We start from the raw sequence: 14,718 nt of genomic DNA, 5'->3' as shown, positions 1-14,718 counted from the left end.
CACAGAGCAGAAAGGCATGACTAAACCAACAGTCAGCGTGGCCGAGAGTTCCTCCCCGGGACAGACCAGCAGAATAGACGCCGTTGGAGTCACCAGAACTAGCCTGGAAACCGAAGCCGCAGGGGTATTCCAGGTCGCGGTCCCCGGCTCTCAAACCACCGAAAGCAAAGCTGTCTCCCTCAAAGAAGCCCAGCCTAATGGCTCTGAAGGGGGCTCGGTTGGGATCTGTAAGAATGAGTCCACCCAGCCCAATTCCGTCGTCCATCAGGATTCCATCGAAATGTTACCCCGTAAGGATACTGCTGTCGAGAGCAATGAGCGCACCAACACGGTTTACTGTAAGATCGCCGAGGTGGAGGTTAGCTATGGCACTGGCATCCCCACAATCCAACAAAACAACGCCAAGAGCAGCTGGGTCACAAAGAGCCAGAGCACGGTGTTACTGGGGACAGATGGAAACACCGCTGTATTCCCCGGCACTCTCAGCGGGGTGAGTGCTTCCAAAGATAAGCTGGTCATGCAAATAGTTAAACTGGGAGGTTAACAAAAAAAGGGGGTTGTGGGTGGGTGGGGGGGGGGGGTAGTGGGGGCGGTGTGCGGGCTGGTGGTGTAGGCATGACACTCCAGTTTGGAACTTTGCAGACCCATGTTACAGTTGTGTTCTCGGGCAAACTTTTGTTCAGCTTGATTTCAGAATGGAGGGGGCAAGACTCAGAAAGGACAGATTTTCCAACTCCACTTTATTCAGCTAAGCAGGACAGTTGACGGGTCAATTTTATAGAAAGTGACACGTAGCCACTTTAAAGAGAAGTCGACTCAAAATATTTAACCCTTTGGTTTTGCGCAGCTGAAGCCCAGCTTGTTCCGACTTGATCAAGATGATATTGGTGTTTGTAATTTTAAAAAATCAAAATCCCGTCAGAACCAGTCGCCTTTGTTAAAGGCAGTGCTGCCAGATTTGAGTTGCATCTTATGTTTCCCTTAGGAAGATGAAGGAGATGAGAATAAAGCCAGAGGGAACTGGTCGAGGAAGCTGGACTTCATTTTGTCCATGGTCGGCTATGCGGTAGGACTGGGGAATGTCTGGCGTTTTCCCTATCTCGCATTCCAGAACGGCGGAGGTAAGAATAAAAGAGCATCGGGCACAGAGAGGACGAGGAGCAGAAATAAAACATCGAGGGAGGCTAGGAAATCCATAGGAAAGAAAGGGATGGGTGCAAACGTTCGAATGGATGTGGGAGTTCACAATGGGCGATAGAGAAGGGAAAGTCATCCCCATCCCTGTGAAACACACAAAGCAGTGAATAATCAAGATGAGTTCTATGATTTCAACAAAAAAAATCCACAAAGTCTGACCTATCATTCGCCAGTAAAACACACAAAAGCTTAAAAAGAACCTCTATCCCTCTCTCGGTCCCTCGGTATGAGTGGTTAGCGGTAATTACAAATTAAATTGGTCAGGGGTACAGGAGAGGAAAATAAAACGGCCAATGTGGTGTCAGGTAGAAAAGAAAATGGGGTTTGGCCACAGTAAAAAGGAACATGGTGGAGGAGAGAGAGAGAGAGTGGAGTTTTTCTGGTTCATTAGTCCGCGATATTGCGTTCTGCATTCTGCGGCAGTGGGCTCACTGCTGAGGTGAATTTGCAGCAGAGAGAGAGAGAGAGAGAGGCCAGTGCATTGCTGTGTTGAATGCTGTTAATAGTACTTCTCATTGACCAACCGAACCCTTCCCCAACGAAAAAAAATCGAACTAAATCTGCTACCTGCATTCCGAAGCAGCCTGGGCTAATATTATCAATACTCATGTGAAGGAAGCGAACCAATATTAGCATCCCCATTGTTGAACCTACTTACAATTATGTCTTTTGACATAGTTTTTTTAAAAAAACTTCTTAAATTAGATTGATTTGTGACTTCCATGTGCATCTTGTTTGTGGTCAGCTTCCGCGAATAAAATACCCGTGGAGTAATGTCGTTGAAACGTGTTAATTTACTAAATTATACGAATCTAAATCCTTAGGAAATGGCACAGAATACTCACTCACTCTGTGCACATTGACGAGGAGAGATTGGTTCGCAGTGAGGGGGTGGGGATGAGGGTGGGGGGGGGGGGGTAGTTTCCACTAAAAATGACATCGTCGCAAGAAAGTACTTGTATTTTAAGATTGGATGGATTGGAAATATTTGTAGCTACGTTTAACGCTGGGTTTGTTGACATCAGGATATAAGACACCTTGCAGATGGTTAAATCGGTATATGCTATGTATACTTTCAAATATTTATGCACGTTTATCGGTAAATATCTGAAAAATAAGCAAATTAGTTGACGTGGATTTAACAAGTAACAAGCCATGAAATGCAAGCTCAGCAAATATAAGCAAAGAACTATTTTATATATTTTTATGGGATGGGCTCATTCATTTATCAACACAGTTTATCGTTTTTAAGACGTGTGCAATCATTTAAAGTTTAGCTTTTTAAAAGCGTTAAAGTAAGAACATACATTGCAAATTCGTCATCCTAAAACACATCAATGAAGGTATTACGTTGCCGTGTTGAAGAATATTATCACAACTTGAGCATTTCTCATCTGACCTTTAAACAGTATCGTCTTATGTCGAATTAATGCATCATGACTATGATTCTCCTCTTTCCCCAAAAGTTATTCTGAAAAGCATCCAACAGTGTTGGAAAATATAACACTTCTCCCTCTGCATTATCATTGTTCAGGCGAACGCTGTAATATATTTGGAATCACATAATACATATCAATCCATTGAAATACGTTTTGATATCATGATCCAACTGTTCCTATGTATTCATTGCTGATGTCAATAAGTCTTTGCCAATAGTTGATATATAAATTCAGAATATATGAAACGGGAGCAAGTTTCAGTTCCTATGCACACCGTAATAGAAAAAGCACCATTGGCGCGAATATTGGTAGCGCCCATTGAACACAAGTGGAAAGACGCGTCAGATTTTACCTCTGCAGTGACTTAGAATCCGGTTCAAGGCGTCGACAGTTACCAAATCACTGCAAACCCATGCACTACATGAGCCATCCTCCACCCCAGCTACACGAATGACAAAATAAGCAAATTCTAGCCTGGGGTTTCTGGATTGACCGTGGACCCTTGTCAAGCTTTTTCTTACGCTCTGGCCTTGGAAGCCAACTGATAAAGTGAGAGTCCTGCCTGACCAACTGCCCCAACATGCCCCAACAGCGTCCAACCAAGCTGTTAAGACCCACCTAGTGTTTTGTCCAGTAGGCGGCACTCTCGGGAAATGAATGATTTTTGTAGGAAACCTCCTGGATTTGGATCTTTTCTGTGGGAATGGCTTTCAGATGGTGAGCCGAATTAGAATTTAAGAATATTGACTTCGGGGCGCAAAGTTGGTGTCAGGAATCAACTCACACATCCATCGGTTTGAGCTGGTCCTGAATACACAGATGGAGTTTTTCAGAGGTCACAAGCATTTGCCCCGCGTGTCGAGAGTTCTCATTGTGAGCGACCAGTTTTATTCTCTCTGTACCGTGTCTTTGTAAAGCACAGTAAAATCTACTCGGTTTGTGTGTGTGTGTGTGTGTGTCAGAGGTTGTGCACCAATGAGCTCACCCGGAAGTAAACCTGCAATTCCTATTTATTCTTCTGAAACATCACCTGCTGGATCCTTCCCCACATGCCACTGTTTTGTATTCCCTAATTCTTAATTGCTGAAGTTCTGGATCGGTATGATCTTACTCATTCCTGGGATGTGGGCATCACTGGCTGGGACTCGTATTTATTGCCAATCCCTAACTGCTCTGGATGAAGTGGTGGTGAACTGAATTCCTGGTACCACTGAAGTCCTTGGAGTTGGGGAGTTCCACAATTTTGACCCAGCAATAATGAAGGAACAGTGAGATAGTTCCAAGTCAGGATGGTGAGTGGCTTGGAGGGGAGCCTGAAGGAGACGGTGTTCCCTTGTATCTGCTATCTTTGTCCTTCTGGAGGGTAGAGGTCACAGATTTGGAAGGTACTGGCGAGGATGCGTTGTTGAGTTCTGGATGAAAAGTAATTTTTGGTTTGTGTACGTTATATTTTGGTGCTGGCTGTAATCTAGAAAGGCAGAGTCCTGGACGGAGTTGAGTGCTTTTAATACCACACAATATCAAAAGGATTTCAAAGCCCTCACAACAGGATTCCTGCGGGGCAGTTTCTGCTATTGAACTGTAACGTGGTTGTGGTATCTTAAGGATTCACAGGATGAGGAGATAGATTTTCGATGATGACTTATTTGCAATGCGTGAGAAAGGACTCGTGAACGGATTACTATTGTAGGGAGAGACTAATGTTTAATATGTACATATAATATTGGCCTCCTGTGGCACAGTGGTATTGTCCCTTCTGAACCAGGATGATCCAGGTTCAAGTCCAATCGTGTTCCAGAGATATGCCCTAAGATCTCTGAACAGTTTGATGAGAAAATACATGTGTCCATATTTGTAACAAAATAGGTTCCGTGTCGGCACCTGTTTCATTTGTAATCGATAACAGAGTATTTCTTAATATCACCCACAATTTGGAGTTAGAATCGCTCCAAAAGCTGTGGTTGGGTTTAATTTCCTGTTGGGTCAATCCAAGACAGATCTGTATGAGTGTGTACAGGCAGTTCAATGTTGATGGTATCCCTTTGTACTGCTTTGGAAGAAGGGTAACAGGGAATGAAATAATTCGGGTCTCGAAGCTGCGTCAGAATCTTACCTGAGATTCTCTACCCATTAAAAAACGCAATATTCCACCAATTATCGTTTCCTTAAAAGAAAAAAAAGTAATTCCAGTCTGGGGAAGAACATGAAATTCGTTCGTTTCGAATTAAATTCGAATTGATTGCTGTTATTTAGTTTCTCCGAACAGCGGGGAATTTATTTTTTGTTCGGTTATGGAGGTCCTGAGCAGTTTTCATCTTTTTGGTCAATCGAGATCATGCGGCCTCTCACCATGACCATTATTTTATGAAGCTGTCGTCGCTGAAGTACATTGGTGTGGCCTGATCATGGCTTTACTTTTTAGCATCAGCTTTGGTTAGGGGAGATGAAGTACTCAGTTTTGATTCCGAACCAAATTTGGTTTTGAAACAGACATTCAGTCGCTGAACGTAGAGTATTCTGATGCAAAAAAAAACAAGAATAGGAATTGCTGGAGAAACTCAGCCGGTCTGGCAGTAGAGAGAGAAACAGAGTAAAGCTTCTAGTGGGTCACTGGACTGGAAATCTTTCTGTTCTTAGTTTGTGTCGTCATCTAGACACGAAACATTCGCTTGCCCCTCTCTCCATGGATGTTGTCTGACCCACTGTGATCTCCAGCAGTTGTTTTACTTAGTACAGAGTCCAGCATCTGTAGGAATTTGTTCCAAGCTATCAGCAGTTCGTTGTTTCATTTCACTGAGCTGGATTTTGACTCGGTTCAGTGTTGTCGAACTTTTGACGAAAATTGGCGCCCGGGTGCCCACAGTTGAACTTCCAGTTAAACTAACACGCCTGCCGAATTCCGAATGAGCACCTTGATGCTTAATGTTGGCCAGAAATGGAGATGAACTGTGTTTCAAAGTTATCACTTTGGAGATCTCCCAGTTTAGTGACTGCTAGCATGAGGCAGCTCACTGACCGTAGAATATGTTGCCTCATTCAAAAACGTTCTCTTGTTTAAAATCTAAAATGTTGCAAAGTGTTGGAGCTTATCTTCAAGCTTGATATAAAATCCACCAAGTGCAACTCTAGAAAGATACCAGAATGTACAGACAGTTCTCAAACACCCGTTCAGTTGTGTCGGATCTGGAATGTTCATGTTTAAGTAAAACTTCGAAAAAATACTATTAGGTGACCGCTCTCGGCTTGAATTCTGATGGTGCAATTTTGGAATTCTGTCACAAATAGGTTTCTTCGCGCGAAAATGCCAGCTCCAGCTGCAAAAAGTATGCATTTTAACAGCCTTACTCAGAGACACGCATCGGCAAAACCACACATTCCCCAATTGGGGAGAGACTGTAATTCAAGATAGAATAAGGGAGACAAAATGGTAGGAGCAAATTATTGAAGCCGCTGCAATCTGTTCTGAAAACAAAACAAAAAATTGCTGGGAATCAAAGTGGGTCAGGCAGCATCCGTGGAGACGGAGAGCTAAAGTCTTGAGTCTAGATGGTTCTTTATCAGAAGAAAAAATGGTACTCACGCACTGGAGACGGGACTTAAGGAGCAACCTTTTCATGCAAAGGGTGGTGTGTGTGTGTGCAATAAACTGCCAGAGGAAGTGGTGAAGGCTGGTACAATTACAACATTTAAAAGGCAGGTGGATGGGTATATGAATAGGACGGGTTTGGAGGGGTGTGGGACAAGTGCTGGCAAATGGGACTAATCAGGTCAGGATATCTGGTCAGCATGGACGAGTTGGACCGAAGGGTCTGTTCCGGTATTGTACATCTCTATGAATTATAGACTAAACAGAAACGGAAATGAAATGCAAATTAAGAGACAAAAAAAAACCGCAGTCAGAAGAGCCACAGCCTTATTGAATGGTTAGATGGGCCGAGTGGCCTACTCCTGTTCCCAATTCCGAAGGTCTGTACTTCACAGGACGGGGTATTGATTCCTCTGTGTTTGTCAAAATCCAGTGTTTGGGTCACTGCACAGAAAATGCAGCAGAAATGACCCCCCCCCCCCCCAACTGCCCGCACATTTCGGTTTTTTTGTCAGAGCTGTACTTAGTGGATTGTACACCAAGTTTGAAGATGAGGGCCAACACTTTCTTATTTCAAAAGAAATGCCCTTCATGATTTCTCATGTATTTGGCTCAACACTTTCAATGAATCAGGAGGTGTTTGTGCTTCAGCATCGGGTGATCATTTCCTTCGATTTTGCTTTTTTTCTCTTCAAAATAACGCGGGCGTTAAAATTGGCGCTGTCTTTGCGAAATTTCTCTCAGTTCGACAACGGCGAATTAAGTCTCACTAAAGTGGAATGTCGGCTTTGCGAGAATGCTGGCTCCCTTTATTCCACCTCGAACCGCCAGCAATATTTACACGCGTCAGCGACGGCAGCACTTAGTAAATGTGATTTGAAATGTTATTTTAAGAGGGGTTTAAAGCTGTTTTCACGGTGATATCCATGCGCTGCACTTACCACCCTCACCCTGAGATGTGAAACCTGTTATGAGGAGGTGGCCCTGTTTACCTGCAAAGAATTAATTACAGTTTATGGGTCATTAAAATTACAAGATGCTGTAGTGATGATGTTGTACGGAATCGAAGTATGGGTGGGGTGGGGGAGTTGAGGGGTGAAATCCCCAATTGGCGTCCAAAACTTGAGGGAACAATTCACTTGCGTGAAATTGCATTCAGATTCTCTGCCAATTTCATGAGCACGTACGAAATGGGTACGTGATCCATTAACTTTGAAGTTCCGTGGAGGGGCTTTCGATGCGCTGGAGTGGCACACTCTAAAGACAAGTTAAAACTATAAGTGACAGCCCCTAGAGAGCTTTGAGGTCAAAAACAGAAGTTGTTGGACAAGCTCGGCAGGTCTGGCCACATCTGTGCAGAGAAATCAGAGTTAACATTTTGAGTCCTGCGTCCCTTCCTCAGGACAAAGCGGCTCTGAGGGCAATCGATTTCAAATGGCCCGGTAGAGGAACGGCGTTACCCCTTGGAGTTGTTCTGGTATGGGCGTGTGTGTGATCCGGACCTGAACAGGATCAAAGTTGAGGAGTTTGCTGCCCTTTCATTCCCACAGGTCAAACCTTTCTACACAACAGCCATCGGGGATAGTGGGCTCATAAAACATCAACTTACGTCCAATTGTTTTATTTAATAGCGCATCTGATTTACACCCCTATAACGTAGAAACATAGAGAATAGGAGCAGGAGTGGGCCATTCGGCCCTTCCACTCAGCTCCACCATTCATACAGTGTTAGAGTCATACAGCATGGAAGCAGACACTTTGGTCCAACCAATCCATGCTTACCATAATCCCGAACTAAATTAGTCCCCACTCAACGCCCCCCCCCCCCCCCTGCACTTGACCCATGTCCTTCCAAACATCTTTTATTCATGACCTTATCCAAATGTCTTTTGTTGTAACTGCACCTGCATTCACAGAAACGACTCTCTGTGTAAAAAAAAGCCCCTCCAATCCTTTTTAAATCTTCCTCCTATCGCCTTAAAATTATACCCCCAAATCTTGAAATCCCCAGACCTAGGGAAGAGACACCGGCTCTTTACCTTATCTGTACCCCTCATGATTTTATAAACCCCTATAAGGTCGCCCCTCTACTTCCTGAGCTCCAGTGAAAAAGTCCCAGCCTACCCAACATTTCCTTGTAACTCAAACTCTCCATTCTGGGCAACAACCTGGTAAATCTTTTCTGAGCCTTCTCCAGCTTGATAAAATCCTTCCTATCACTATTCACCATTCACTATGATCATGGGTGATCTTCCAACTCAGTCCCCTGTTTCTGCTTTCTCCCCAAACCGTTTCATCCTTTTAGTCTTGACAACTATATTTGACTCCATTTTGAAAATATTTAATGTTTTGGCCTCAATTGTTTCCTGTGGCAGAGAATTCCACAGGCTCCCCACTCTCTGAGTAAAGACATTTTCCCTTATTTCAGTTTTAAATTATCTGCCTCATATCCTTAGACTGTGACCTTGGGTGACTGTCTGTGTGGAGTTTGCACATCCTCATCGTGTCTGCATGGGTTTCCTTTGGGCACTCCGATTTCCTCCCACAGTCCAAAGATGAGTAGGTTAGATGATTTGGCCATTCTAAATTGCCCGTAGTGTTAGGTGCATTAGTCAGAGGGAAATGGGTTTGAGTGGGTTACTCTTCAGGAGGTTGGTGTGGACTTGTTGGGCCAAAGGGCCTGTTTCCACAGTAGGTAATCTAATCTAATCAAATCTTTCCAGTGCTATGCATTTTAGGAAGTAGCTACATAGGAAATTCAATTTTGGTGTGTGTGTGTTGGGACCGTGGGCTGGAGGGATTTGATCGTGGGTGGTGAGGTGGGGAGAGATGTTTCTTGCTTCAAGAAAGAAACTGCTTTCCAACTAGGGTCTCCACCCCCATCCAACAGATAAAGTTCCCAGGACAATAAAAGTACTGTGAGTTCTGGGGAGACAGAAAATGCTGGTGAGACTCATCAGTTCTGGCAGGAGCTGGAGGGGGAGAAACAGAGCTAAAGTTTTGAGTACCGTATGTCCTTTTTTTTGCAAAAGGGACTGTAAAAATGAAGTTTTTATGCAGTTGGCCAAAGTGGGTGGGAGGAGATGGGACAGAAGGAGCAAGTGGAACAGATGAGAATTGTGACCTCGAGCAAAAGTCAAAGGGAGTGCCAATGGTAGCAGAGAGGAGGAGTCATGGAGGAAGGGTAGGTGTTAACATTAGGTGTTAATAACAGTGCTTAGAGTAAACCCACATAAGCAAGACACTGAACCAGAATTGATCAGGGACCTTGAAGTGAAGGAGCCATTGGGAAGTAGTGACCATAATACAATAAGCTTCAATCTGAAATTTGAGAGGGAGAGGGTACAATCAGAAGTGACAATATTTCAGTTGAATAAAGGGAACTATGGAGCTATGAGGGAGGAACTGGCCAAAGTTCAATGGTGCAATACCTTAGCAGGGATGACAGTGGAGGAACAATGGCAGATACTTCTGTGTATAATGCAGAAGATGCAGGATCAGTTCATTCCAAAAAGGGAGAAAGATCCTATGAGGAGGCATGGGTGGCTGTGGCTGACGAGGGAAGTTAAGAAACATAGACAGTTAAAAGAGAAAAAGTATAACATAGCAAAGATAAGTGAGAAAACAGAGGACTGGAAAGCTTTAAAAGAACAACAGAGGATTACTAAGAAGGAAATACGCAGAGAAAAAAATGAGGTACGAAGGTAAACTGGCCAAAAATATAACGGAGGATAGTAAAAGCTTTTTTAGGTATGTGAAAGGCAAAAAAATGGTTAAGACTATAATTGAGTCCTTGAAGACGGAAACAGGGGAATATATTACAGGGAGCGAAGAAATGGCAGAAGAATTGAATTGGTACTTCAGATCTGTGTTCCCTGGGGAAGATACAAGCAATCTCCCTGAGTTAACAGTGGCTGAAGGACCTGAGCTGAAGGGAATTTATATTTGCCAGGAATTGGTGTTGGAGAGACTGTTAGGTCTGAAGGTTGATAAGTCCCCAGGACCTGATGGTCTACATCCCAGGGTACTCAAGGACGTGGCTCGAGAAATTGTGGATGCGTTGGTGATTATTTTCCAGAGTTCGATAGATTTGGGATCAGTCCGTGCGGATTGGAGAGTGGCTAATGTTGTACCACTTTTTAAGAAAGGTGGCAGAGAGAAAGCAGGAAATTATAGACCAGTTAGTCTGACCTCAGTGGTAGGAAAGATGCTGGAGTCTATTATAAAGGTTGAAATTACGACACACCTGGATAGTAGTAACAGGATAGGTCAGAGTCAGCATGGATTTATGAAGGGGAAATCATGCTTGACTAATCTTCTGGAATTTTTTGATCATGTAACTCTGAAAATGGACGAGGGAGATCCAGTAGATGTAATGGACCTGGACTTTCAGAAAGCTTTTGATAAAGTCCCACATTGGAGGTTAGTGAGCAAAATTAGAGCGCATAGAACTGGGGGCAAAGTACTAACTTGGATGGAAGGTTGGTTGGCTGACAGGAAACAAAGAGTAGTGATAAATGGCTCCATTTCAGATTGGCGGGCAGTGACAGTGGGGTACCACAGGGATCAGTGCTGGGGCCGCAGCTTTTTACAATATATATTAATGATATAGAAGATGGTATTAGTAATAACATTAGCAAATTTGCTGATGATACTAAGCTGGGTGGCAGGGTGAAATGTGAGGAGGATGTTAGGAGATTACAGGGTGACGTAGACAGGTTAGGTGAGTGGTCAGATGCATGGCAGATGCAGTTTAATGTGGATAAATGTATGGTTATCCACTTTGGTGGCAAGAACAGGAAGGCAGATTACTACCTAAATGGAATCAATTTAGGTAAAGGGGCAGTACAAAGAGATCTGGGTGTTCTTGAAGGCCAGTCAATGAAGGTAAGCATGCAGGTACAGCAGGTAGTGAAGAAGACTAATAGCATGCTGGCCTTCATAACAAGAGGGATTGAGTATAGAAGCAAAGAGGTTCTTCTGCAGCTGTACAGGGCCCTGGTGAGACCACACCTGGAGTATTGTGTGCAGTTCTGGTCTCCAAATTTGAGGAAAGACATTCTGGCTATTGAGGGAGTGCAGCGTAGGTTCACAAGGTCAATTCCTGGAATGGCGGGACTACCTTACGCTGAAAGACTGGAGCGACTGGGCTTGTATACCCTTAAGTTTAGAAGACTGAGAGGGGATCTGATTGAGACTTATAAGATTGTTAAAGGATTGGACACTGTGGAGGCAGGAAACATGTTTCCGCTGATAGGTGAGTACTGAACCAGAGGACACAGCTTAAAAATACGGGTAGACCATTTAGGACAGAGATGAGGAGAAACTTCTTCACCCAGAGAGTGGTGGCTGTGTGGAATGCTCTGCCCCAGAGGGCAGTGGAGGCCCAGTCTCTGGATTCATTTAAGAAAGAGTTGGATAGAGCTCTCAAGGATAGTGGAATCAAGGGTTATGGCGATAAGGCAGGAACAGGATACTGATTAAGGATGATCAGCCATGATCATAATGAATGGTGGTGCAGGCTCGAAGGGCAAAATGGCCTACTCCTGCACCTGTTGTCTATTGTCTATTGAGGGGATAGAGGGATAGAATGGGTTAAATCAAAATGGAGGACATCATCTGAAGTTGCCCAATTCAATATTGAGGTGCTACCCCTCATGAAGGGCTTTTGCCCGAAACGTCGATTTTCCTGCTCCTTGGATGCTGCCTGACCTGCTGTGCTTTTCCAGCTTCACTCTGATCTAAACTTTGGTTTCCAGCATCTGCAGTTCTCACTTTTGCCCAATTCAATATTGAGGCTGTAAAGTACCTCAGCAGAAAATGAGCTGCAGTTCCTCCAGCTTACATTAGATAGTGCATGTCTGTTGATGCTATGTCAAGAAATAGTTAACTCCACACAAGCTATCCCTCTGCTAATTCTCTGAAGGAACTACAAATTAAGTTAGCTCCCCTATTCTTTTTTCAATAGCTCTACATTTTTTGAAAATGCTCTTAGCATAGACAATTCCTTTTGAAAGTTGCTATTGAATCGGGTTCCACCAACCTTGCAGGGAAAGCACTCCATATCACGAATGAAAAATAATTTATTTTCATTGACCTTGGCTTTCTGGTCAAATATTTTATAACGGAGCTCTGTGGTGATAGGCTGTCCTACCACATTTGCCATATGTCCCCAAACAAAACTCCACATAATTTGCTCACAATTGAATGGACAATTTTGGGAAGGTGGCAATTCTTTCAGATTGCTAAATGCCCTGTAAAGGTGGTGATAGACCTTCACCCTGAATCTTGGTAGATAATTCTGCGATACCTGGGTTTCAGACCCCTGTCACAGCATCATTGTCTTTCAGTGTTTTTTTAATGTGGGGTCTTGGATGCTGTAGCACTGTCAATGCTAACATTAAAAATGAGCTGAAATGGAAGTGAAATTTGCTCAGGCACAAAGAGTCATAAAGCCATAGAGATTTACAGCATGGAAACAGACCCTTCGGTCCAACCCGTCCATGTCGACCAGATATCCCAACCCAATCTCGTCCCACCTGCCAGCACTTGGCCCATATCCCTTCAAACCCTTCCTATTCATAAACCCATCCAGATGCCTTTGAATTGTTGCAATTGTACCAGCCTCCACCTCTTCCTCTGGCAGCTCATTCCATACACGCAACACGCTTTGTGTAAAAAAGTTGTCCCTTAGGTTTCTTTTATATCTTTCCCCTCTCACCCTAAACCTATGCCCTCTATTTCTGGACTCCCCAACCCCAGGGAACAGACTTTGTCTATTTATCCTATCCATGCCCCTCATGATTTGGGAAGTCTTTATAAGGTCACCCCTCAGCCTCCGAAGATCCAGGGAAATGGGCGGCACGGTGGCACAGTGGTTAGCACTGCTGCCTCACAGCGCCAGAGACCCGGGTTCAATTCCCGCCTCAGGCGATTGACTGTGTGGAGTTTGCACGTTCCCCCATGTCTGCGTGGGTTTCCTCCAGGTGCTCCGGTTTCCTCCCACAGTCCAAAGATGTGCGGGTCAGGTGAATTGGCCATGCTAAATTGCCCGTAGTGTTAGGTAAGAGGTAAATGTAGGGGTATGTGTGGGTTGCGCTTCGGCGGGTCGGTGTGGACTTGTTGGGCCGAAGGGCCTGTTTCCACACTGTAAGTAATGTAAAAAAAAATCTAAAATAAAACAGCTCCATCCTGTTCAGCCTCTCCCTACAGCTCAAATCCTCCAACCCTGGCAACATCCTTGTAAATCTTTTCTGAATACTTTCAAGTTTCACAACATCTTTCTGATAGGAAGGAGACCAGAATTGCATGCAATATTCCAACAGTGGCCTAACCAATGTCCTGTACAGCCGCAATGTGACCTCCCAGCTCCTGTACTCAGTCCTCTGACCAATAAAAGAAAGCATATCATATGCCTTCTTCTCTATCATATCTACCTGCAACTTCACTTTCTAGGAGCTATGAAGCTGCACTCCAAGGTCTCTTTGTTCAGCAACACTCCCTGGGACCTTACCATTAAGTCTATAAGTCCTGCTAAGAATTGCTTTCCCAAAATGCAGCATCTTGCATTTATCTTAATTAAACACCATCTGCCACTTCTGAATGTAGACTTGGCAGAATAATTCAGGTGTGTCAGCTAAATGCTGTGCTTTGTAGTTATTGACCTATGACAGATATCTGCAATATTATTATTTCTTTAGTGTCAGCAATGCTTTGTCTGTTGATGTGCCTGCTCAATTTTATGTTGTGCTGGGTTTGCTATTGAGCAAGAGCTCGTATTGGCTTTATTAAGGATGGTGATGGTGTAGTGGTGAAGTCATGATCCAAAAGGTCCTCGTGTTCCAGAGTCTAACCATCATCTAACCATCATCACTGGTGGTTAGATATAAATTCAATCAATTTCTGACATTAAGTACTAAGTTGGAAACATGATCATTATTAATTGTTGTCTGCAAATGACTGACCAGGCTCACTCCACTTTAGGGAAGAAAGTCTGGGCTGTATGTAACTCCAGTGAGAACTGGAGATCAGTGTCAAGATTAGAGTGGTGCTGGAAAAATACAGCAGGTCAGGTAGTATCTGAGGGGCAGGAAAATTGATGTATCGGGCAAAAGCCTGAAGGCTTCCTGATGAAGGGCTTTTGCCTGAAATGTTGATTTTCCTGCTCCATGGATGATGCCTGACCTGCTGTGCTTTTCCAGCACCTCTCTAATTTGGACTCTGTATGTAACTCTAGACTGACAGCAATGTAGTTGACTTTCAACTACACTCTGTGCAATTAATACCCTCTGCGATGGGCAATAAATGTTGGCCGAGCCAATGATACCTCGTGAACAATTTAAACAAAACTAAAAACAAAATACTGTGGATGTTAGAAATCTGAAAAAAAATAGGAAGTGCTGGAGAAACTCAGCAGGTTTGGCACCATCTGTGGAGTGAGAAGCAGTGTTAATGTTTCAGGTCCAACATGTTGCTTCTTTGATTTAAAATAAATGT

General features: G+C 43.9%; 1 protein-coding gene across 1 annotated transcript in view; it reads left to right on the top strand.

Annotated features, from left to right (window-relative positions):
- Window positions 1–262: 262 nt before the first annotated feature.
- Window positions 263–14,718, top strand: part of slc6a5 (solute carrier family 6 member 5) — a 59,653-nt gene continuing 45,197 nt past the window's right edge. The window contains exons 1-2 of the mRNA XM_060838671.1: window positions 263–490; window positions 986–1,121. Of these exons, the coding sequence (XP_060694654.1) occupies window positions 281–490; window positions 986–1,121 (346 nt within the window). The 5' untranslated portion in view covers window positions 263–280. The remainder of the gene's footprint in view (window positions 491–985; window positions 1,122–14,718) is intronic.

The sequence above is a fragment of the Hemiscyllium ocellatum genome, chromosome 18 (assembly GCF_020745735.1).
Source record: "Hemiscyllium ocellatum isolate sHemOce1 chromosome 18, sHemOce1.pat.X.cur, whole genome shotgun sequence".
Classification (NCBI taxonomy): Eukaryota; Metazoa; Chordata; class Chondrichthyes; order Orectolobiformes; family Hemiscylliidae; genus Hemiscyllium; species Hemiscyllium ocellatum.
Note: the sequence above shows the minus strand (reverse complement) of the source record. Positions and strands in the feature narration are given on the sequence as shown.